Consider the following 26,900-nt stretch of genomic DNA (forward strand, 5'->3'; position numbering starts at 1 on the left):
GATATAGTTGTGGGTAGGAGTTTATATAAATGTGTCTCTGAGAGGAACTGACTGTCTTTGGAAATATTTAGATGAAATTTTCTTTTCATCTTGACTCCATATAACGCATATTAAAGTAGTTTCATAAGTGCAGCGGTAACCAAAAAAAAACGCTGTATTGCTGCTGTTCAGTAAGCGCCACCTGCTGTCAAAGAGTGAGTTTGCTTTCTCATTCAGTCTGTCAGTTTTTACCTAATTCAAATGTTTTATGTAGCATAATTTTACAGATTTAAAGACCTTTTTGTATTTACTTCAAATTTTGAAATTATACAGTCTAATTTAGATTTAAAAATGTTATTGTTTTACCCATGTCAAGGCTTGTGATCATTAATGTATCAATCCAAATATATCTATTGGGTACAACGGGGCTAAAGGCACACCTTAAGAAAAAATGTGCCGTTAACTGCACCTAAAATGTGTAATTGCAGAAAATATATACATTTGTATTGAACATTTATTAAGCAACAGATTTTGTGTGACAATAAATTATAGTCGTTTATTTTGATTTAAAATCTTATAAATGTATAAGGTGGCAAGGGGGGGCTTTTACCCCACACACGGGGTAAAAGGCTCACCAGTATGGGGCAATGTTTTTTTTTTTTTTGTTTGTTTGTTTGTTTGTTTGTTTTAAATAATGTCTAAGTTAATACTTGTTCAAAACAATTACCCCAGGGTAAAAGGTGCCTTTATATATACTGTTTGATTTAAAATGTTTTTAAAAGGTCATTTTCACCACAATTTTACCGCAATAAAGTAAGTAGTTGGTTAATAGTCTCAGTGAAGAGAGTGACTAAGATTAAATATGAAATGTGAAATAAAAGCAGTGTAAATATTGCTTGTGAATATAATGGGGTTTTTTTAATTAAATAATCAAATGCAGTACAAAACTTTAAAAAAAAAAAAAAGAAAAGAAAAGAAAAAAGGAAAATATTAATTGTGTAAAAAGGTAGTAAAATGTATTTGGGATAAATAACAAGTTATCTTACCAAGACAAAGGTCTTGGTCATTTTATTCCAAAATTAAAATTAAAATTAAAAAATTAATATTTAAATTTATAATATTATTTCTAATACGCAATTTCAGATTAATATTTTTTTTTTAATGTGATGCATATACAATACATACAAAGTTAAACAATGTTCACTGACAGAGTAAAGTAGTGAGATTTTGATGCTATATAATAAACTCTTATGTCCCTCCAAAAAAAAAACCCTGTGGCATGTGCTCTGTACTTTTTTAAGTGAGGTTAAGGATACAAGTTCCTTGGGGCTCCATATGGATGTGTGCGTGCCTTCAGAGACCCCTCTGTGAAGTGTCTGCACGGAGAGCTAATTGTTGACACTGGGTAATTGTGCCCTGAAGGTCTGTCGTGTTTTATTTAGTTTCGTGATGAGCAACCACGGCAGGCCCCTCAGGCTGCGCAGGGCAGAATGGAGACAAATAGCAAAAGAGAAGGAGAAAGACAAAGCAGGGATAATGCCTTAAACTTTTATTGCTTCGATGGCACCACGATCAACTCAGCAAGCGCTTAATGTAATTATCCAGTGAGCGTAATGTTAACACACTCATTGACTTTTTGTTTGTTTGTAAGACATCTGCGTGCCGTTGCCGATGACCCGGCGACTGAGCTCACTCTCTGCCTCCGTATTCGTTCGCTTCTAGATATCCATCCGCCTTGCTTATGTATTCATTTATTCATGCTCGTGTAGTGAGATGTTAGCCGCCGTTGGCCTGTAGGTAAAGCTCGTAAATTTCCTGCCATTGATTTGTAGTAGATATGGATTTCCTCTCTCTCTCTCTCAAGTGGAAGGGTGAAATAAGCTTTGTTTGGTGGTCCGGTCTTGTGTAAATCTGCCTGTGACATTTTGATAGCTGCAGATGTACTGGGAAAAAAAGCAAATATCATTAGAGAGGGGGCCGGATTAAAAGCTGCCACTCAAACGCTCCATTATCAAACCGAACGAGAGCGTCGCGTTCGCAGCGGAGAATCCCGGTTGTCTGTCTAGATAACTTGAAGACAGAGAAACAGCGAGAGACGGACTCACGGGCTAGTCAGTCCGAGAGTCTTTCAGTAAACAGCGAGTCGTAAATATTTCAGCCGTCACAGCAAAGTGTCGACAGCTGTTCCCATCTGCATGTTAATGAAGGCAGAGGCGAGGGACCCCGGCTCAATGGGTCCCTTCAGCTCCCACACTCTCTCTCACGCACACACACTCCCACACCCAAACTCTCTCACTCTCTCGAGGTCTGCCACAGCTCTCTATCACTGGATGGGCATTGTACGCCCAGAGCACCCTCAGTCCCACGTATCTACAAACACACTCGTGCGCTTGTTTCTCTAGAGCAGCCGTGAGGTCAGTAGGCTACAGACAGAGAAAGGCAGACACAAAGAATGGAAAGGATCACAGGTGTGGTTGAGTATGAGGTCAAGTCAAGGTGAGTTAAAGATACACAATATTCCTTACTAGACTTAAAAAATATTCCACATTAAGATTTATGTATTTGAAATGCATTTCTGGATTAAACATTTTAACATCAATAAAATAAAAAACTTGTGTGATACATATTTGTTAGTCATACATAAATTAAAGAGGTAAGATTTCTGTACTAATACACTGTGCATTTTAAATACACAAAAAACAAGGTTTATATATCTAGCATCAATAATTCTCTTTTTAATCTCATACATTTTCGTAAATTAAATATTGCTTGTTCCACAGCTACATTGTAAAAAATAAAAAACACAATTTGTTGAGTCAGCTTAAAATAATACTTAAATGCTTAAAAATAATTTGTTAACCTGCTGCCTTAAAATTTTAAGTTCAGTCAACTAAAATAAGTTTATTCAACTTGAAATGTTAAGTTGTACTAGGTAACAACTTAGATATTTGTGTTTGCTAAACTTAACAGATGGGTAAGTAACCCAGCTGCCTTAAAATTTTAAGTTGATTCAACTCAAATGTTTAAGTTGTCACTTAGTATAATTTAATATTTCAAGTTGAATAAAATTTTTTTGAGTTGACTGAACTTGAAATTTTAAGGGAGCCAGGTTACAAATTATTTTAAGTTGACTCAACAAATTGTTTTTTACAGTGTAGCCATTTTTGAAATATGTACATTTTAACTGAATAAATGTAGTAGTTTTAATACATTTAATTGGACAGATCTATGGTGATTCTAAGCAATTTTAATAAATGCATTTTGAAAATATGATTTTTAAAAAAGTAATAAATAAATAAAATAAAATACATGCAAATAGTTAATAATAAACTATGCCATGATTTTCTGGAGTGCAGAAATCTTACCTGGAAGAGATGATGTTAATTTGTCTTTATTTTAGTTACTGAAATGTGGCGAAAAAAGTCAATCTTCATACATGGATTCACTAAACTTTTCATTTTCCTCCTTGAACATAATATGATTTCTTATTTGTTCTTAGTTGAAAATTTCATCTGAACATTTGTTTAAAAAGCTTTTGAGATAGATAGATAGATAGATAGATAGATAGATAGATAGATAGATAGATAGATAGATAGATCTATATCGAATGATAATACAGTCTCTGACTAATGCATTAACAAAAGCTATTATCTGCAACATTAAGGCCTGATTATGTGTGACAGTTCTCTCTTTCTCCCTAAAAGAGTGACATTTAAACGTGGGACATGTTATTCATGATAAACAAAAACCACAGTCATCCATCTAAGACACAAAAAACAGTTCAGATATCTTTTTTGTGCATCATAGAATCATGATGCAATACTCCTAGTTATGGTTGTCCTTAGGAAACTGACACCCCCTTTCGTCTCCCGCCGCAGATGTCCCCTATAGTCATTGGGTGAGAACTGACTCAAGCTAACAGAGTGGGATTGTTAGTTGTGTTATGGAGCTGATAAGAGCCATACTGTGTCTGTGTGTGTGTATAAGAAGAAGTATGCAATGTTTGGCCTCAATGTCACCCTGAGGATGATGTGAGGTCATTTAGTTTCTCAGCTGCTGATGTCAAGACCTCAGTCTTGCGTCCCTTATGTGCTATCAGAATTTTGTACAATAATACTGACTGAGTGGATGCCTTTAATTTTTAATTAGCTAGAGCGTGTCTTTTGGGGCTTTTTCCCAAATGGCAACTTTAGCCCTTGAGGTCTTCCTCTGAGTCTAAATATTGCCGCATGAGATGCTGAGTAATAGTCTGCTGTAGAGGAAGGAAGGAACAAATAAATTGTTGGAAAAGAGGTATGTCAAGCAGAAATAATTATATTTATAAAAAAAAGACAGGAAGGAAGGAAATGAATTTAAAAAGTAAAGCAAAAACAAAGGAAAAAGAAAGAAAGAAAGAAAGAAAGAAAGAAAGAAAGAAAGAAAGAAAGAAAGAAAGAAAGAAAGAAGATGGTGATGGGTAACTTATGATGTTTGATAACAAAGTTCGGCAGGAGCATGATCAGATAATCAACTAATTTGGCACAGATGCAACTCGTCTAGCTAGCACAAGTCATATATAAGCACACAGCCGACTTACCTCCATCATTCGACTGTTTTTTCGGCATCCCCACTCCACCCCAACTCCTCACTCTTAATCTATCCTCATCCTATACTTGGGATGGGGGGAGTTCTCTGGGTTCTGGACATATTCCGGGCTCGGAGCCCTCCCCCAGGACAGCACACCAAAATATGCTTACTGTTTACTCAACCAGATTAGATGTGAGGGTGAACTCGTGAAACAGATGATGGATAAATGATGGTGGCCTATAAATAGAGAGATAGATAATGGATGGATGGATGGATGGATGGATGGATGGATGTTGATGGATAAATTATAGATGATGGATGGATGATAGGTAATTTATAAATATATAGATTGATAATGGATGATGGATGGATGGATGGATGGTGATGGTAACTTAAACATGATTGATGGATGGATGGATGGATGGATGGATGGATGGATGATTGATAGGATGATAAAGATGGATGGATGGATGGATGATAAGTAACCTATAGATAAGATAGATAGATACCAATACCAATAAGATAGAAATAGATGATGGATGGATGGATAGATGAATAGGATAAATCTATAGACAGAGAGGTAGAAATGGATGGATGACGGATGGATGGATGGATGGATGGATGGATGGATGGAGATAATGGATGGATGGATGGATGGATGGATGGATGGATGGATGGATGGATCATGGGCAATTTATAGATGGATGGAAGGATGATGGATCATGGGTAACGTATAGATGGATGGATGGATAACGTATAGATGGATGATAGGTAGCCTATAGATTTAGAGATAATGGACAGATGGATGGATTATGGGTAACCTATAGATATAGAGATAATGGATGGATGGCTATACCAATAGGATAGATAGATGGGTAACTTATAGATGGAGAGATAGATAATGAATAAATGAATGGATGATGATAGGTAATCTATAGATAGAGAGATAGATAATGGATGGATGAACGGATGGATGGATGGATGGACGGAAGGATGGATGAATAGATGATACGTAACCTATAGATAGAGATATAATGGATGGATGAATGGTGATAGGTAAATTATAGAAAAACAGACAGATAATGGATGAATGGATTAACAAGATGAAAGATATACATATAGATGGATGGAAGAATAGATAGTTGTTAAATGATGAATATACATCAGTGTAACTACATATTGATGGATGGATGGACCTACAGACAGAGATAAATGGATGGATAAAGGATCAATAGATGGATGGATTAACAGAAAGACAGACAGATAGACAGACAAAGATGGATAGATAAAGTAACATGAAAGATGATGAAATCAAACCCATGAAATGTGGTCCCTGCAAAAGTGGGTTCAGTCTGACAGCATAAGGCCCTAGGGTATGAAGCCTTTATCCCTACACTTAAAGCCCAAATGTGCTGTCTGGCTCATTTGCAGTGGACGTGATATGGCTTGATTGGATTTGATATTCACTACAATTCCCTCTCATATGTATCTGATTATGTTCAGGCACAAAGCACTCATTATCTGTGGGATTGATTCTGATGGAGAGAAAAGAGGACAGTCTCGACGCCATCTGCAACAGCCCCACTGTGAGATGTGTGAATTATGAGCGATTAGCCATTTCATCTCCCGAACTCTCCCAAACAGTCTCTGCACACTGAAATGCACTCACTCACATACACACACACAGAGGCCAGTGTTTTTCCCAGCCATGCTTGATTTATTTTGTCACCCTGCTTCCGGAAATAAAGGACCTCTTTTAAGCTAACTGAGCCCCTGATTGTAAATGTTTGTGACGAACTACCGCCACAATGAATGTGTTTATCATTAACACCCTATAAAAGTGTTTGTAAAGCCACTTTTGTAATTTTCTTTGTTTGGCACCACTATAATCCGAGTTACAGATGTTGTAAATTCTGCCGGCATGGAACCCAATTAGGGTAGTATTCAGCGGCGTATCCTTTCCAAGCCCCCGCTTGGGCATTATGTACGGGAGGAGATAATTGCTTTCTTTCATGTGAGGGGATGATGCCACTGGGTATCTTCTGGACGAATGGACAAAGAGCACACAGATGTGGAAGCTGGATAAGAGGACAAATTATTTCTTTAATGAACTGTTGGTTCACATATATAATCAATCGGGGAAGGTAATGAAGGGGCTGGGGCGTCAAATCTCTGCATGTTAACCAGATATGAAAAGAGCTTAAAATAGTTTCATTAGAGACACTGGGTTTCATTCACTCAGAAATGATTCTTATGCAAAATCTTCACCAGATTCACAACACACACTTTAATTTGTTCTTATCCTCACTCTTAAACTGATGCATCTGGATTATCTAAACAAGGAAGTCCACAGTTCTAGCAATTATCATAATACAAGCCCATAACTTTCCACACAATTACTCACAATTGCTGTGTTAAGCAAAAAAAAAAAAGAAAGAAAAAAGAAAAAAAGGGGGTTTATTTTAAATGTCTTTTTAAAATATTTGTAACATTTCTATATTTTATTTTATATATACATATCAATTTTACACATTCCATGTTTTTTAGGTTCATCAGGAGTTTTTTTGGCATGTATGGTTTAAGTTGGTTTTCAGGGTTTTTTTTAGTACCTTAAAAGCATCCTAAGATATATTGTACAGACTGAAAAAAAATTATGTCAGCCTTGGCTTCTACACAAGATCCCACGGGGCTCATATCATACAATTTGGACTGCAACAATCGTAAAAGACATTTATAAAAGCACAGTGTGTACTTGGTTCAAGATACTACTAAATACTTGATGTTGGCTTCCTGGCCATGGACATGTCCAATTGTTTATATTTTATCTGTCTCTTACAGTTTGTCTCTGTTGTTGTCTTTGATGTGGCTCTTCAGCTTTATTCGTTTCTTCAGACAGTTAGACGCCTAATTGAAATTAGCGTCAGGTAAGCGGTAGTCTGTGGCAGAGATGACAGAGAAAACAAACAGTGCTGGAGCAGGCGTGCCAGGGGAAAGAGAGCATGCAGACGCAGCCTGTTAGATCATCACACAAACAGATGTTCAGTTTTCTCTTTTCCCCCTCAACATTTGTCCTTCTAACACTCTCTCCATCCCCTGCCAGTTTGTCCATCTCCTCCTCTTTGTCTCTTCAAATCATGATGTCGACCTCTGTCTGCCTCTGATCAACCTCTGAGACATTTACATCGATTTCAATGTTGCATTAGGAAACAACAGGTTTGGTATAGGTCAGGTAGGTCTAGAATACCTGGAGAAAGTGATCTGTTAGCATTCCCGTTCATCTTAGTGGTTTATCTGGCGTGGGACCTGTTGGAAGCACGTAATTTGAAATCACTTGAAATCTTTGCTACCACAGAAGCTTTTAAGCCAAGTACATGAGCCATAAATGCCATGTGACTAATCACTCTCGAGCCACAGGAAATTATGTCATGACAGCAATGACTAGCTGTTGGCAATGACACGAAGCTATGACAAAGGCAAGAAACTGGGAAAATGGCATGCTTTTTAAAAAAATGTTAGCTGTTAAGAGCCATTATAAAATAATAAAATAAATTTAAAAAATTTGTTGTATTTTCAGGTGTACGTAAGTGCTCTGGCTGTCACTGAGCAGTAACTGTTGGGAGTTACGTAATCACATTACTTTTTCAAATAAGTAACTCCAGTTACTTTGTTTTCCCATTTATTGACTGACAGCTCTCCTGTCCCCATGTTGAGAGAAATCAGGAGTAAATACAGATGCATTGCGTGCGCTGTCTGTGTAAACATGATGTTACTTTAGTTCTATACTAAATGTGAACATTGCATCAAAACAGATTCAGTATTCCTTAAAAATGAATAAAAACAGTGAAATGCATATTTAGAATATGACGCAAACCTGCAATGATTAAATATGTTAAATAAATAGTCCATGTGACATGAGTGGTTGAACTGTAATTTTTTACGAAGATACAAGAATCCAAAAAAAACTAAAATAAAAACTGTATTTAACAATTCTTCTCCTCCGCGTCACCGTTACCTTTCTGGACTGTGAACGTGGAAGGACCCTTGCAGTCTATGGAGGGTTAGACAGCTCCTGGATTTCATCAAAAAATACCTTAATTTGTTTTCCGAAAAAGAACAAAGGTCTTACAGGTTTGGAACAACAGGGTGAGTAATTAATGACAGAATTTTAATTTCTGGGTGAACTATCCCTTTAAATAAGCATACCATTTTTTTTTTATTTTTTTTTTTTTTATTGTTGAAGAGTGTTGAAATATCTTCTCCTGCATCCTATTTTTCATGCAATCCAGAATGGCTGAAGCTTATTCATGTCTTAGTATTAAAAACAAACAAGCAAGCCCAGCCCAGATGAGAAAAAGTAATGCAAAAGTAATGTAATGCATTGCTTTCCATAGAAAGTGACTCAGTGCTGTAATGTATTACTCAACAATGTTAATATGTATAATAACTTTTGTATTTTAATATGTACCCAATAAAGTATTATTATGCATCATTTAGGGTATATTAGTACCAGTATTTTTAAAGACGTCCAAAAATAATAATAATTTTAATGTCACCCAGCCCAATCTTGACCCTTTTGGTTTAGGTTAAAAATTAGAAAGAACTTTCTATAAAAATCACATCTGATCAATGGATTCTGGATAGTTCACCCAAAAATTCTGTCATTAATTACTCACTCTCACGTTGTTCCAAACCCATAAGACTTTAATTAATTTAAATTAAATTAATAAAATTGCTAGTTTTGTTTTCTTTGCGCACAAAAAGTATTTAAAAAAAGTTTAAAAGTTGTAGCTTCATAAAATTAAGGTTGAACCACTGATGTCACATTGACTATTAACAATGTCCTTACTAGCTTTCTGGGCCTTGAATGTGGTAGTTGCGTTGCTGTCTATGCAGGGTCAGAAAAATATCTTAATTTGTGTTTTGAAGATGAACAACGGTTTTACGTGTTTGGAATGACAAGGGTAAGTAATTAATGAGTGAGTAATTAACGAGTTTATGTTTTTGGGTGAAGTATCCCTTTAAGCGGTATGAGACGAACAACTGTGGAGAAAAAAAGTATAATGAATTTCAATACAATGTTGCCTTGCAAAAGCTGCAAGATTCTGTATTTATGACAATAGCATACAAAATATTTCCCAGCAACAATATAGTGCGTTTTAAGGGTGTGAAGATCTCTTTCCATATCCACTTTCCTAATTTTAGATTTAAAGACGATTTTAGCTTTGTTCAGTAAATCTCCCAGGCAAGCTCTGATCCTATGGCTCACAGAGAGCTTGAGACAGCAGAGATAAGTCTGTTCCGCACCTCTTTCAAGAGCAAGAATGCTGCTACCTCTGATCTGTTTACCTAGCTTAAGGTTAACCCAGGAAGCACTGAACGTTGAAATTAAAGCGATAGTTCACACAAAAGTCTATTCAACCTCACATAATTTAGAAACCATAAGATTCTTTTTTCTTGCATGGAACAAAAAGGGACATTTTGCAGAATAAGCAGCTCTTTTCCACACAACAAAGACATGATTTACAAAGCCAAGCTCGAAGTCATAATGTTGGCGAGGAACACCATTTTGTTCTAATGCAAATACAAATGTGTATGATTTTAGATGACTAAATAAACAGTGAGTTTTGTAAGTGTAAATTCACTTTGTAGTCAACCTTTTTTTCTTTTTTGTCTCTATTCAAAGTCAATGGGGTCCAATGTTGCTAGAACCCCAATGTTCTTCAGAATATCTTCTTTAGAAGAAAACCAAGTCATACAGGTTTGGAACCATGTGAGGATGAGTAAATAATCATTTTTGGGTGAACTATCACTCTGTACACCCTGATAGCACACGCACATCTCGGAGGCGTCTATTTGACGTCCGCATTTACATCTGCAAAACGTATTTTTAGAGTGTTTGCTCACCTGCAATACGTCTATAGGACATTTCTTATCAGATGTCAAATAGACGTCTATTAGATGTCTTTAAGATGTTTATGATTTAGAATTTATGTAAAACTGACATCTCACAGACATCTGTCAGACGTCTGTACACTTTCCAGATCAAGTGATATCAAGTATGCGTGCTATCTGGGGAAGGACTCAAAAGGACTTTTTGAGAACAAAAGCACCTCCATCTGACATTAACAGTTTTCTGATGCAAGATCCTCCTCATCCTGTACTTTGTCTGATAGGAAAAGCAACGGTTTATAAGTTGATGAAAGAAGGCCTGGCATTTAGCTCGGTAAACACATTCATCACCAGAGACAGATAATTATCTCTTTAATTCCACGACCGCGTGAGGCCTAGCGCTTGTTGTCACAGACGCTGATGCGCAAACAGAGGAGAATGAGGTTGGTCTTGAAAGAGGCAGCAATGCTTGTTGCCTTCTGTTTGCTCAAATAACCTTGTTCGCTGGGGTGTCATTGTAGCTCTTTAATTTGAGAGGAAGAAAAAATAAATAAGGGGCGGAGCGCGGAAAGAGACGCAGATGAACGAGAGCACCCATGAGAAACGACAGCCTGTCTTTTCTCCCTTCTCCATCTCTCCATCTTTCTCTTTATCTGACGCTCACTTTTTCATCCATTCGTCCTCTAACTCCTGCATCTTCTTTTTCCCACCCAATGTTTTTACACAAACTACCAGCAATACTAGTCACTATTTCCAGTGATATACTATGATTACATGCTGTCCCTGAGGAATAGTGAAATGGGTAATGAAACGGCACCTCAACACAAAGTTACGGGGGAAAAGCTTAATTGAATAAAGGTGGTTTTCATCTGATTATACTCAATGGCATCTTTCTTGTCTAATGAACATGGAAAGCTGGCCCCATCATGGCCCCATCAAATATCTGTATTTTCAGTACTGTCTTTCTTTTTCTTCTCTCAGAAGTCAATGCAAGTACGTGAGCCCTTTCTGCTTGAGCAGTTTTTCCAGCATATTCAGAATCCGAGGCTGCTAACAGTATGTGAAAAACAGTCAGTGTTTCCATAATGCCTTGACAGCACGGAACTGATCGCGACACACTTGACACGCACATGCGAGAGTGACAGATTAGGAAATGCTTTTGACTGTGAATGCTGATGGCGTACAGGTCAAAAGAAAGAAAGAAAGAAAGAAAATTTTGTGATTTACTCACCCTAATCTCTGTCTAAATCTGTATGACTTTCCATTTATTTTGAATCACAAAAAGAATATCAAGAAAAAAGCTTCTGCTGTCCATACAAAAACAGTTGCAAGATTCAGTTTAATGACCTTTATTGACCTTTCATTTTAATTTCATTTCTGGATGAAATGTCCCTTTAAAGCTAAACTAATTACAGTTATCTGTTTTCACACCTGGTTCTAGTGCATTATTTTTCACCTAGAATGTACATTTTATAGCTTTTCTTTTCATCCAGAGTGACATAGTGTGTAAAAGCGAGGGCTCAATTAACTGAATAGCAGTTTTCAGTGTGTCACTGCTGCTGATCAATAAACAAGACATGTCTGTAATGAGCTGGCAACACTGTGCAGCAGTCACATACCCTATCCAGTGCATGCTGGGATAGCTAAATTTCTTGGGGCAGAAGAGAATGGATGAGCGATCATCCCCTGCATCAATAGAGGTGCTTCATGAGGTTCAGCCTTGAGAATGTCCCGGTTAACGTCAAGGCTAAGTTAAGACACGGATTAGATGATTACACCCTCCAGCTTCATTACGGATACCACTGGCATGAAAAGCACTGTTTATTCTGTTCGAAAAACGCCCACTCTTTCACTTAAAGACTTATGCTTTAAGCTTCCTGAACAGAGCTTATCTGGGACCAAGCAGATACGTGCCATTGTGTGTGTGTAAGGCAATGTTTGAGGTCATGCTGAGATCAATTGGAGCTGTTTTCTATATCATCTGCCCGTAAAAAACTAAACCACCTGTGTAGTCAGCCACATCCATGTATTCTGGTCTGCTTTTCACCCCAGGCTGTGTCACGAGGACTCCTGGATGCATCCCGTAGAGAGAGAGGTTAAAGGGTTCCTATTATGCTCTTTTACAAAGTCTTGATTTTGTTTTGGGCGTGTACTAGAACATGCTTGGTGGTTCGAAAAACGCATTATTTTTCACATAATTTACATTATTACAATACTTTCCCCAGCCTGGCACAAATGGCTCAGTTCTGGGTATGATGAAGACCCGCCTTCCGAAAACCTAAATGTGTTGTGATTGGTTAGCTATCCCACTGCATTGCGAAAGTGTTTCAGTACTGCCACGCCCCTTGCCAAAACAGCAAGTTCCGTCTGCATTGTTATACTTAAGAATATATTAAGGTATAGTTGATCCTACAGTAGTGTTGGGTCCTATCGTCAGCCTGCGAGATCGCCGATACATGATATTATTGTGCAAATTTATTAAATTATTTACATACTTAGCTTTTCATTGCCCGAAACAAGCTCCAGCATAAGGCTAAAAGCAGCCTAATGTTTTTAATATGACTGAATTTGTATTTAACAACCTAGTCTAGTGAAAGTTTATGCTTTTAAAAAAAAACTCAGGTTGTAAGTGAAGCTAAAAGCAAATATGCTCGCAAGTTCTGTCATTACCAATACAGTTCAGTGGAATTTGTGACTATAGTTAGCCAACGAGCAACACCCCTAGAATGATTACTGAATCCCTGGAGCCCTGTCCACATGAAAAGGGTATTTTCAAAACCACAGCTTTTTCTGTAGGGTTTGGTCTTTCATCCTCATGCATACGCAGTATCAGGTCACTTAAACTGAATGTTTTTGAAAGCTCCTGCCAGGGTGAAGATTTTCAGAAACTCCAGTCTGCCTGATTTCATGACGAAAACGCACCTCTGGGAACATTTTCGCAAGATGTGAAATACGTACCAATAAGCACATACGTGACCCTGGACCACAAAACCAGTCATAAGAGTCAGTTTTTTAAACTTGAGATTTATACATCATCTGAAAGCCAAATAAATAAACTTTCCATTGATATAAGGATAAGACAATATTTGGCCGAGATACAACTATTTGAAAATCTGGAATCTGCGGGTGCAAAAATCTAAATATTGAGAAAATCGCCTTTAAATTTGTCCAAATGAAGTTCTGAATACTAATCAGAAATTAAGTTTTGATATATTTACAGTAGGAAATGTACAAAATATTTTCATGAACATGATCTTTACTTAATATCCTAATGATTTTTGGCTTAGCAGAAAAATCGATAATTTTGACCCATACAATGTATTTTTGGCTATTGCTACAAATCTACCCGTGCTACTTACAACTGGTTTTGTGGCCCAGGGTCACATATCACTGCAGATTCCAACAGAAATTAACACTAGAGACGGTACAACAGCGAGCACTTGTAATCGCTTTCGTACACAGTTGTGATTACAGCTCCATATGTTTCGCTTTCCAGTGCTGATCCCCGCCACATTACTACCCCCCTAGTATTGATAGGTTTAGGTTAGGAGTGGGGTAGGGGTTACAATTAGGCAGTTCATATACCGATTTAAATGAGAGGGAGTAATACTTTGGCAAGGGGTCGAAAATGGCCACAACACCCGATGTAATAAACTTGCTTGGTAGCTCAGCCGGCACGGAATTAGACTTAGGATGCAGAATCCTTGGGTACAAGTTCCATGAAAAACATGACTCACAATGAAAGAGCTGAAAGATGAGAGATTGAAAAACAAGCTAAAACAGCATGCTTGCGATTGCATGCTTGTTGACTTGTTGCGGTGTTGTTGTGTAGCTAATGAAACTGGATATTTTGGCTTGTGATGTCAGTGTGCGTGCTTTTTCAGGCTTCTGATTGGCCAAAATGGCTTTACGGTTAGGGTCATATCACCACCTGTTGGTTTGGCATGATCTTGACAGCGCTTCACAGCGTGTTTTTGCGTTTTCATTTTGACAATATAGTTTTTTAAAACGTAGGGAGGAAAAACTCAGTTTATAAAAATACCAGTATGTGTGGACTAATAAATCATTTATGAAACGGATTTGTGAAATTTGACTGAATATTGTTCATTTCTGGCTGTTCATAAGTAAATACTCACGGTATTGTATATTTTAATATACATAGTAGCAATGTTTTATTGGAAACATTTCTTCAAAATAAGAACAATGCAATGCAATGCAGTAAGTTTCAAGATAGGAAAAATGTAACAGATTCATTCAAATGATCCAGTCATAGTATAGTTGTGATCCCCCTGCTAAAGCTGCAAGAGCTGAACATGGTTAAATGAACAGCTTTGCTAACGGGTATTTTAGCACACTCAAAATTATTTCAGTCGACTAAAATTATATGCCATTTCAGTCAAAGTAAAATGGACTAAAATGAATGAATATAGCATGACAGAGTATTGACTTAAATGACATTTTCATCACGACAAAAAGTATGACTAAAACAAAATAAGGTGCAAAAATTAGTACTGACTCATACGCTCACTCTTGCACATTCACAAAACTGGTTGAAATATACACATCTGTTGGTTTCATTCTTTTTCATAGACACACACATCGATTTCACCCACACACACATTCATAACAGCATTATCCAGCATCTTTGTGGAAACATGTAATCTCCAACAATACCCTGCAAGATATGCCGATAGTGACTGCTATATTTATTAACAATACCGAGAGGAAGGAGCATACTAAGATTGCAGAACAAACTCATTACACATATTAAAGTAGTAATGAGTATTAAAAAATATCACATCACTTCATGAGAATGAAGCTTCCCATTTTTCTTCATCCGTTTCCAAAATCCACCAGTATTTAGGCATATTTAGAACCTACATGACTCAGTGCACTTTTTTTTCCCCTGTCTGGGTTCGTCTCATTTCTTAGCATGCTGAATATGAGGAACAAAGCTAATGCCTTTAGATAAGGATGATTAACCTAGAATAAAATCTGCATGGTATCTTCCTGTATGGTATATGGCTTTCAGGGTGAGCCTGGTGCTGGGATGCTCACTTTGTAAAGTGACTAATGGCACATGGAAATACTGCGATTACATCAGAATAGTCTCCAAGATGTCTGTCTACTGCTCTTGCATGTGACCTCACATATTTCTTATCTCTAAGTGCTGTAAAACTGCACGAGACACTGAATTGTCAGGGAAAAGAATGACAATCAGGCCCGTCTGAGAGATGATCCAGTCGCTTTTAGCCTAATGATTCGCAGAGGACTGAGGCTATTGATCATTTTGGCATGAAGCAAATGCACTGGAAATAATGAATGACAGCAGGTGTTCATATTTTTGTAATTGATTGCCCCATAATTGGACAAATTATTGAGCTCACTGATGAAATACAAGATTGAGGGTGACGTTTCTGCAGAAAGTGACTGCTTCACTGGGAACAAAGAGTTCTTTTTGAATGTAAAGCACAGGTGCGGCACTTCTGGATCGATATAGCCCAGCATGGTAATTTCTAAGTACCAAAGTCACTCGTGTTGGTGTCTACACACTTTTGAAGTTATTATGTTCACGCTTATCTGGTCAATGGATAATTGTTGTTGTTTTCCCATCTGGCTTATACACTCTTTTTTCTGTCTTCTCTAATCCTGCAGATCTCTCTGAGGGCGTCTGGCATCATGGACAGCAAACTGGATCAATGAGCCAAAGTTCCCTCACATCCTGAGCTGTCGTTTCAGCAAACATCCGAGAATATCAGCTAGTCAACAAAACGAGGCTGTTGATCTTACGTTAACGGTGCCCAATAAGAGATACCTCCAGCCTCACACTTTTCTGCACACCGTTCTGCCGTTTACAGCCATGATATCAAAACTCTTACGGAATTGTTCATCGTTGGTCCTGCTTTTGCCTCTTCTCCAACTGCTGCGGCTGGACATGCTCAACGCTGCCCCCTCTGGTCCGGAGTCTGACACCTGCTCCACACTGGTCCAGAGCCGCTTCTTTGGATTCTTCCTCTCGTCTTCGGTATTTCCCAGCACGCCCTGCTCCTGGACCCTGCAGAACCCCGACCCACGGCGCTACACCATCTTCATCAAGGTCACAAAACCATCTAGGGACTGCATTCCCCGACAGCACCGGACCTTCCAGTTTGACTCCTTCTTGGAGACGACACGAACCTTCCTCGGGATGGAGAGCTTCGACGAGGTGGTGAAGCTGTGTGATGCCTCTACCCACGTTGCCTTCCTGGAGGCCGGAAAACAATTCCTGCAGATCCGGAAAGGGCTGCCCAGAGCGGGTGCTGGATCCAGGAACGGCGATGGGGAATTTAAGGTGGAGTATCTCGTAGTTGGGAAGCGTAACCCCAGCATGGCTGCCTGTCAAATGCTGTGCCAATGGTTGGAGGACTGCCTGACCTACAGTACCTCCAACCGGCCCTGTGGCATCATGCAAACACCGTGCCAATGTTGGGACCAGCCTCCGCCAGACAAAGAAACCAATGGGTGCTATCGGGACGGGGTCTACTTGGAAAACTGCATCCCTGTTGTGAAAGAAGTAACAGCTGACACTGACACAAGCGGTAAGCTAACTGTTTTTATCTAGTTATAAATCGGCATGGTTCAATGGATATTGAATTAAAAAATGTTGTTCTCTGTTCCCACTGTGGCTTTGGTTGCTTGTCATATTTAGTAGCAAAGCAACAGAACAATCGAAGCTGAAGAAACAAGAGTTCAGAGAGAACTGATGGAGGTTAAAAAAAAAAGGTTTTAGGTTTCAGCTGATGTGTCCTAGCTGGGTGACCTTGGCTTCTTGGCGCCATGTGTGATCCTGTGAGGGTTCAGATAGGGATATCAGATCGGCCCGTGGGAGAGTTGATGCGGCAGACATGACACAGGATAGCAGTGCTTGGAGATTGATTATTAGGAAGGGAATGGGGCCGGTTACTGAGTTCAGAGCTATGATGTGATCTCTTCTCCAAGAGTGGATGTGGCACAGAAACTCAACCCCTAGGAGAGGCTGTAGCCAATGGACTGGAAGATCACTCATCCCACTGCACTGTGTGACCTTTCTGTGGACTTTCTCCTCCTTTTTCTTCTCTTTTATGTCTGCCTTTTTTCTGCTTGTTAAAAAACACAGATGGGTGATGGATCTCCACAGCTCACAGTATCTAAAACTGTGTGTAAAAAAGCACCAAAGGCATGTAATGAATAATGTTTGAGATTGTTTTACAGCTGAACCCAGTGATAACGGAACCGTTTGCACAGAATATGTTCTTGCTGTTGAGGTTAATTCATTGTAATAATTTGGTATATTTAGGTTATAAAGTACATTTTGCTTACTAATTCTTATACAGAACATATAGGCCTAAGCAAAAATGGAAATTATATAGAATATATAGAAGTAATTTTTTAACTTTAACTTTAACTTTTTACTTTCCCTGTCAACATTTTCACACAAAAACACAAAAGAAGAGATCCCAACCTCTGTAAATGTTCAAATGTTCAAATATAAAATTTGTTTTCTGAATTACTAATTTGCTGCTAAACTCATCATATGGATGTATACATGACGTGTATAATTTAGTTTAGACAGTTTGCAAGAATGTTTAGCGTCCGTGGTATGAAAATAATTGCTGCAAGACACAGCCGGAGTGAACAAGGCTTGAGAGAGAGAGTCGTGAGTTGAGGTTGTGAGCCTCCGTGTTGCCAGATCCAGCTATTATAAGTGTTTTTGGACTTGTCTTTTCCACTTAATTTGACACTTTAGAAAGTTAATAAAGTACAAAGTTGCAGTTTAGGGTCAGAGATATCTTTATTTTACCTTATTTGTAAAAGATTTTAATTCATTTCGGTTCATTTTTTATGTATTTATTTTTTTTTCATTTTTTATTTATTTTAATAGCAATATCTGGCAACACACTGCATAGCCGGCACTTAAACTGACAGTAATCAAAAAAGCCCATGGACAAGTTATTGCTGACAGTAAGAGAAGTGCAAAAATATACCATGACATTATTTGTCAGGAACGTTATCAACGCTGTCAAGAACAGTAGCATTTAACACCGGTACACATATCTGTAGAACAAGTAGGTTACAGAATGAGATGAAATACGCCAACACTAGCCATAAAAAAAGTCTATGCCAGTATAGTTGTTACATTTTCAAAAATCATGCTATAAACAATCATAAGAGCACTAGACAAAGTTATAAGCTATAACTATAACATGTTGCATGAATAATAAACAACTGATAAAATTCTTTAACAACCACTAATTTTCAAAACCTGGCTATGGCCATGATTACAATTTTTTTGTTTATTAAAATTTTACAGTTATAATGTATATGTATATAATAGACAACATTACAGGCTGGTTTCTATTTTTTAGCAAACATTGTAAATTATGCTTCCAAGATTATCACAAATTATTTTTGTGATTTTAACAAAGCCTCATATGTTAGCCAGCTGGATAACATTATCTTGGTGACAAATCAGCACATTTTACAATGTAGAATACATAACAGAAAACCAAACATTTACATTTGCAAGGCATAAAAAAGATTAATTAATATAAAATGTTCAGCAGCCAGTGGCCCATCTTTAATGTTGATGCATCACAACAGTCAAAGATGTCCTTCTAATGTATGTGTACACAGCAAGAGCTTATCCAATGCTAGACAAGGAAGGCAGATAGAATAGATGTACGAAGGGCGTGATAAAGAGAGAACATCTCATAAATTGATCGTGAGCTTGGGAGGCGAGCCAGAAATGTCCGGCTGGGCCTATCGGATGGAGCCAGAGCAGAAAGGCAAATGAAAGATGACTTTTGAAAGACAGGCTGTGCATCATTACAATGCTACTTTCCAAGACCTATCGCTCCGTGGATATCCCTAGCTCAGTCTTAATGGCACACTGTCCATTTTATGTGCGGCCAATTTGGAGATGCGCCTCCTTCCACATCCCCCGTAGGTGGAAGTGGCCCACCTCCCTCCAATTCCTACGAGTGAAAGTGGAGAGGGACACATGAGGGGGAGAGTGTGCATTCCATCTTAAAATGCTAAAGGCATGTCTATTGTGTGAATGTGACCCATTGCTCAGAGGCAAGGCATCATGGGAGATGAGTAGATTCATCTCTCACTGCTCAGAGTAGTGACAGATTACAGGCTGGATTTGAGAGACAGAATGGAAGAGGAGTCGAGTGAGAAAAAAGCGGGGGAGAGAATTTCAGGTGTGAGGTGATGACAGCAGAAAATACTGCCCTCATGACTTGCACTTTTTCGCTACTTGGGACTGATGTGTTTCGGAGAGCTTTGGTTAAGCTAGATGAAAGCACGTACTTGTTATTTCTCAGCTAGGTGCTTTGAATTGAGAGCAGAGCCGATAATAGCTTGGCTGTGATGTTGCTAAACGAAGGAATTTAAATTGACTGCCCCCATAGTCCTCAGTTCTTCATCTTTAGGCGCAATAATAAGATTTAGCTTATCACTGTTTTGTTGTAGCCGTGTCTCTTTTTTTTTGTTTCTCTCACACACACAGTCCCTCACGCCAGTGAGCCGTTTCATGCTGAGCCGTTTCATTGTGGATGGCTGAAAACGGTTGTGCGGGCGGCACTCTGTCACTGCGTGTGGGGGTGTGTGTTATGAGCATGTTCGGCCACCAGGGGCACACACGTTTTTTAACGTACGGCTTAGAAAACTGCTCCCACTGCTCTGTGAAGGATAAGCACAGCGCTTATCTCTGCTGGACGGATGGTCTGTGTCTGTATCTTTTTCTCTCTCTTGCTCTCGTTCTCCTACCATTGCCAATGCTAGCTCATGGCCCCTCCGCAGCTCTCCAGAGCTCATAAAATATTCATGTTTTAATTAAGCAGTTTTACTGCCTCTATGCTTGATAATAAAAAATGCCTCAGGTTGGGTGTGCATTAGGATGTGTATATGTGTTTTAAGACCGTATGTTAGCCGTGAGACTGTACTAGTCCTTTGTAAACACACACAGGGGATGGGGGGGGGGAGAAATTTGTCAGACATCTGTCTTGCTGTAGGGGTTCATCGCTATTTCATGCACACTTTCAATGAGGGATTTTTGAGGGTGTTTGTTCCAAGAGGGTGTTACATTGTTGTTTGGGATAATATCAGTTTTTCATTGTTTACTTTATGACTGAAGCTGATTCAGTTATATCATCTCTATTTACAATGACACCGCCTCATTCTTGTTATGATAATGCTGTCTTAATAGCTCTAAATCTGTAAAAGCCCCCAAAGAGGTGATTTGTGGCAATTAAAAAAATAATGTATGACAATAATCACACAAGAATCAGCATTGAAAACAATGGAAATGACATAAAGTATAATCTCCAAGCATGTAACTGTAATAGGAATTTGAAGAAAATGTGTTTAATTGTCAAGATAATAATGTCACAATGCCACACAACCACACATATACTAGTTTCTAGTTTTGGGGTGGGGGGGGGGGGGGGGCATTCCATAGACGTAATGATTTTTCATACTGTACAAACTGTACCACACAAAACTTTCTGCTGTTCAAAACATTTAATTGTATATGATTTATAAGCTTGTTTCCTCATGGGGACCAAAAAAAAAAAAGTCCCTACAAGGTCAAAATTTACTGATATTACTATACTTGTGGGGAGATATGGTTCTCATAATGTAAAACAATAACAGCTACACACACACAAACACTTCACCGCCCAAAATTATGTTTCTAATTGAAGAGTTTATTTGCAAAAACCAATAACTCTGTTTTTATTTCATAAATCATGTTTTTATTGTGTTATGTTTTAATTGCATTTTATTGAACTGTATTTTTAAAGTTATTACTGTTTAATCAAAACAACCCAACTGCAGTTTGATTTATATTACTTGGAATGCAGAAAAAAAAAAAAAAAAAAAAAAAAAATTTAAACAAGGGAGTTATCTGTTTTTGCAAATTAACTCTTCATTTAATAACCCTCATGTCGTTCGTTTGTTTACATTCGGCACTTCTGGCTTGATTCCTGCATTTTTTTTTCCATAGTTATTCAATTGCACTGAAAGGGGACCGAAGCTTTCAAACTTTAAATATGATGTGAAAGTATTGTAAAAGTAGTTTATATGACTCTCATGCTAAATGTCTTCTGTAATCATCCAACAACTTTAGTGTGCTCATGATTCACGATTTGTGAATGAGTTGTTCTTTTGAGTTGAATCTTTTTAATGATTCATTTGGTCTGGTTCACAAGTTTTAATAATGATTCATTTTTCTGAGTTCAACTCATGAATGCATTCAACGCAGCCTACAGAATGTCTGCTTTAGTGTTCCACGAAAGAACGAACGGGTCTGTAATAATATTAGGGTGAGTAAATGACCTTGTTTTCTTTATACAAAATATAGTATAAAACGTATTTATTTTTGATTTTGCGACATGTGCTTGGTGAGTCGACACGTGCATGAGCGTGGCTCACAACGACCATTCGCCACTCAAGCCAAATTATTTCAGCCTAATGTTGTTTGTCTGGAATTGTATTGGGACTTGTTTGGTAAAGATTTGTTTACATTTGTTTAATGTTTACAGGCTAATTTCGTTCTCTCTCTGAACACTTTTTGTCCGGAGATGCCCGCTCTAAAATCACTACGTGGCCCTTCGCGGAGTCTGTCCTCGCTCCTGCCCGATCCTCAGAAATGATTGGTTGTACGTAGATTGTATAGCATTGAGTGTTTTTGTTCCCTCGCTTGTGTTGCCAAGTCCGCGGTTTTCCCACAGAATTGGGCTACTTTCATACTGTTGTTTTTCATATCCGCAGGTAGGGCTGTTCGATTCCGAAAATTTTGGAATCAAGTCCGAGTCCAATTCCTGGTTCTGGAATCAATGGGATTCGATTCCAAGAAACGATTCCTCACTGTTGTTTTAGATTCTTTTCCGATTCTTGTTTTTTTAAGTTGGAGGAACCTAATTTCGCCAAGACCCTCGATCATGTCATTATCAATTGTTGTGCAGTGCTCATGTGGACAATATAAGCCAGTTACACTGTAAAATAACTTCTGAATCATTTTTGAACTGATTCATTAAAATGATCTATCCTTATCGTGGAAACAAATCAGAGGCAAATTAAGAAGTGCTTAACGGAAGGCTGCATCCTCAAACTCAGACGTGCTCAGTACCGACTCGTTTCATTCAGTTTATTTTCGTGAATCGACGTTCAGCGACGTTTGATAACAACTTTTTTTTTTTTACTGAAAACAGCTTTGAATAGGGAGTTGATTCCCCCTGATGGAATCGATTCCGACCTTTGGAATCGACTCTTGATTCCCAACACCTCGGAATCAATTCTTTTTGGAATCGATTCCCAGCCCTATCCGCAGGTTGAAGTGACCCCAATAACGTGATATTTAGCCGCTAGAATACTAATTTTACCAGGGGAACCCCGTGTGTGTTTTAAACGTATGTTTTACGCCCCAGAACGCGATTTTTACCCCCCTCAAAACAGGATTGGGCTACTTTGGGGTTAAATTTGAGAAACAATTGAGTGGGTTTTGTTGTGAAAACCTGACAGCCCTGTCCCTCACTCTCTCTGATCGCTCGCATTTGTGAAATTGAATAGTACTGACTGATCTTGAACTTTTTGGAGGCAGCAAATGATTTGCTCTCTATTTAAATTCCCCTCAGAATTCTTTATTACAAAGCTTCTTTGGAAGTCAGACACCACAATCCATTACAAATATTATAAGAGCGTTTTCACATAGAATCTCATCGCCCTTTCAGTGTCTCGTTTATGAACACCAAGTTCGCAGAGTTTTAACATTTGCTTACATTGGCATTTATGCCTATATTTACATTTATTCATTTAGCAGACACCTTATCCACCTTACAGTACCAGTGAGAAATACTAAAAGTGATATTTAAAACGATAAGACGATTTGAAATTAAAAGTTTGAAATGGTGTCATAATATCATATTGTTTGAAATTTGTCACCTTGTCTGTCTTAAGCTGCTTGAAATAAAAATAAGTATAATATCCAGCAAACTTCTAGATACAGATACTCACCAGTTAATAACTCAACCACTGATGTTATTTTATTTAAAGGTCCATCGAAAAATGAAAACACAAAATAAGGTTGTATTCTGTTGTATGGTCAAAAAATATCATGTAAGTCAATGGGAACTAAAACTGTTTTGGCTAACATTTGTTCTTTTTTGGAATTTTCATTTTTGGATGGACTGTCTCTCTAATATATAAAGAACAAGATTGATCTGAACTGTGATCTAATCAGAATGCTAACACGAACATATACACAGATTGGTGTCTGGCCCTTGAGCTTTAAAAAGTCCTAGGGAGCTGCTTATTAGTGAACACATGCTCCCGCAGACAGACCTGTTGTGTTTGTGCGTGGGTGTATGTGTGTGTCTGTGATGGAGAGCGAAAGACAACAGTGCTGTAAAGAGCTCCCCAACCTATCTGTATGATTACCCCCTCTCACATCTCTAGAGTCACATCTAACCCACAGTCCATACAAAACAGAATCTATAAAAGATAGAAAATCTCTTCTAACATGCTGAGATTGACCCAGCGAAAGCAAGCAGGAGACACTGAGAGAGAAGCGATGAATGGTTTGATTAGGGGGGATTAGGGGTTATTTGTCTGATAAAGCCTTCTTCGTACTTCTGAGAGGCACCACAGATGGGCATGTAGGAATGTATAATGCACCTAAGGCTCTGCAACATACATGTGGCACCAAAGTGGTTTCCATAAGAACACTGAATCAGAGTGATACGCTCAGTATGAACGCTGTCAATTCCCAATATGAAGGCTGTTTTAATCAAGTTTACTAACCATATGGGAGCTAATGCATATTCTCTCCTTCTTCCTCACTCTCTCTCTTGTTCTTATTCTTTCTTGTTCTCTGCAGTAAAAAAAGGCTAGTTTAGACACACAATCACTAATACTCAACAACTTGAGCATTCAGAAGTAGTTCAGGTGTTAATTTTGTTTTCTATTATTTAGGGGTGCTCTGGTTGATCGGCTACCGATCACTATCGGCCGATAGTCGCTTGGGGATGTATGATCGGCGGTCTCTAAAGAGGCCGATCTCATAAACTGATCTAAAGCTGATGACGTGCTAAAGTGAGCTAATGGCTTCCAATCACCACATCGCGACTGACTATAAGCAAGCTGCACAGTTAACACAGGAATTGTTACTTCCACAACAGAATCAGTGTCGCATCGTCGTTTAAGTTTTAAAGTTTTAGAATTAAAGTGACAGTGCATTGCTTGCGATAAATATGAACAAGGATGGACACGAAAATGTCATAATTACACCATAAATGCATATAATTAAAGGCCCCGAATAAGTGTCTAAAAATCCTGATTAGAATATCTCTATAAATAATTATACATGATTAATAGAAGGTTTTTTAAAGATCGTTAAAATGATCGGATAATTAAAAGCTTAAAATAAATAAAATAATAAAGTCCTGATAACCAGAGCACCCCTACTATTTATTAAAAATTTATGTCAATTAATTTGTATTAAATATGACTTTTATATAAATATTTTATAATAAGAATGCATGAAGAGCAATCGGAAAAGATGATTTCGGCCTCAAAAGTGAAGGAGCACCCCTACTATTATTCTATTTATGTCAATTAATTTGTATTAAATATGACTTTTATGGGCTATTTTATAATAAGAATGCATGAAGAGCAATAAAAGATGATTTCCGTTTGTAAGGAATAGACCAGAAATCAGCTGGAGTCAAAAGTAAAATAAATAAATAAATAAATAAATTCATAGCAAGCCATTTATGATATTTATAAAATTATTTTATTTTAGTCTGAAGCTGTGCCTCATGTCAAAAATAGAAAAGCGGCATTTATCAAGCAAAAGCACATTATACTGGGCAATTACAAACCAGACAGCTCTGATTTAGTTTTGTCATTCAGTGTAGTGGTATTCATATTCATTTTGTCAAAAGTCTTTATAGCTTTAGATTGCCACCTTAAATGCCATATACCATAATGACATATATTGTGTTTTAGTTCAGATTAGATAATAGACTTTGCATTCCACATATCATAACATCTGGCTATGAATAGCATCATAGTTAAAAGTCCGCATGCATTTTTAATAGTGGACAGCTGCCAGTTTGGGAAATTCAATTAAACGAACTTGCTGCAATAATAAGGCTTGTTTACTGGATGTACACAATGAAATTCAGAAAGTAAATCATTCATAAGTAGCGTTTTTAAGTAAAACAATTTCTCACAGTTGACTGGTGGAATGATTTTGCCATTATTCATTGTTTGTCTTTTAATCAACTATATAGCAAATATATGTAATCTCAGTATCAAAATTACAATTTCAAATGCAGCTTATTTATTATTAGGCAGGGTGCTTTCTTGCTCCTTAGCATTAATGTATTTCTCTGTACATGTTTTGGAGTTTCAGAGAGTTTAATGCTTTTCCGAGTAGTTCGGCCCTAGAGTAATCATCCATTTTGGCGGTCACTGATCTGAGAGCTGAAAGTGCATGGAAGTGAGGGCAAGATGGTGTGTTCACGTGTATGTTTGTGTGTGTTCACATGTGCACCCACGTCCTTTTGGTCTTATGAGCAGATGTTTCTCTGCTGAAGATTGATGTGCAAGAGGAAAATAAAAAAAGCCTGTTATTTTTCCACTCATCTGTGGGCCTGTGAAAAGTGTGAGGCCCATCTGATCCTTTTAGTGAAGGTGTTTTTGATTCGAGCTCGATTTTTCCCCTTTTGTTCCTGCCGAGGAGAGGCATCCATCTTCGGAATTGAAACGTCGACTTCTCTGACCCGCACCTGCAACCGAAGAACATTCAACCAAACCCCTATTCATATCTCTGTCGTACTTTTGATCTGTTTATCTACTTGCTCATCAGTAAACAGCGTAGACTCTGAGCTCCCCACCTGACACAGGCCGTAATCCTGTAACGTATGCACTCTACTGATGAGAAGTCACTGGTTTTGTCATTGTTTGACCATTGAAAGACAGAGCAGAAGTAGTGATCATCACTAAACAGGAATCTCAATCACCAGGATGAATCTATGAGATAGAAAAAGACTCAGGCCTGTTGCTCATTAATGAGCCAAAGAGAAAGTGATTGATCATGAAGAAGAATCAACAGCTGTTTTTGTGTATATTGTACACAGTGCATTTAAATGATTAGAAAATAAGAACATTAATAATTGTGTTTTAATTGAGATTAACAGACATACAATCACATCTGACTCTTTTGACATTGAACAGTTTTGAGAAATCAATTAGACTAACTTATAGTTTGCTGCAGCACTCAAATATTATCTGCAAAGTTTTTATTGGTTGGAAACAATGGTCCAATCACAGCATACTTTTTTCTAGAAACCACACTGTATTGGAAATGTTGTCAAAAAAAAAAAGCTAAATTTTTTAATAACATAATGATGATTTTACCTGTAAATCTAAGTGCACAG

General features: G+C 37.8%; 1 protein-coding gene across 1 annotated transcript in view; it reads left to right on the plus strand.

Moving 5' to 3' along the window:
- The window catches only part of adgrb1a (adhesion G protein-coupled receptor B1a), a 106,538-nt gene that overhangs the window by 15,800 nt on the left and 63,838 nt on the right, over positions 1–26,900 (plus strand). Inside the window, 1 exon segment of the mRNA XM_051131286.1 lies at positions 16,090–17,012. Within this exon segment, the coding sequence (XP_050987243.1) occupies positions 16,295–17,012 (718 nt within the window). The 5' untranslated portion in view covers positions 16,090–16,294.

The sequence above is a fragment of the Labeo rohita genome, chromosome 16 (assembly GCF_022985175.1).
Source record: "Labeo rohita strain BAU-BD-2019 chromosome 16, IGBB_LRoh.1.0, whole genome shotgun sequence".
Lineage (NCBI taxonomy): Eukaryota > Metazoa > Chordata > Actinopteri > Cypriniformes > Cyprinidae > Labeo > Labeo rohita.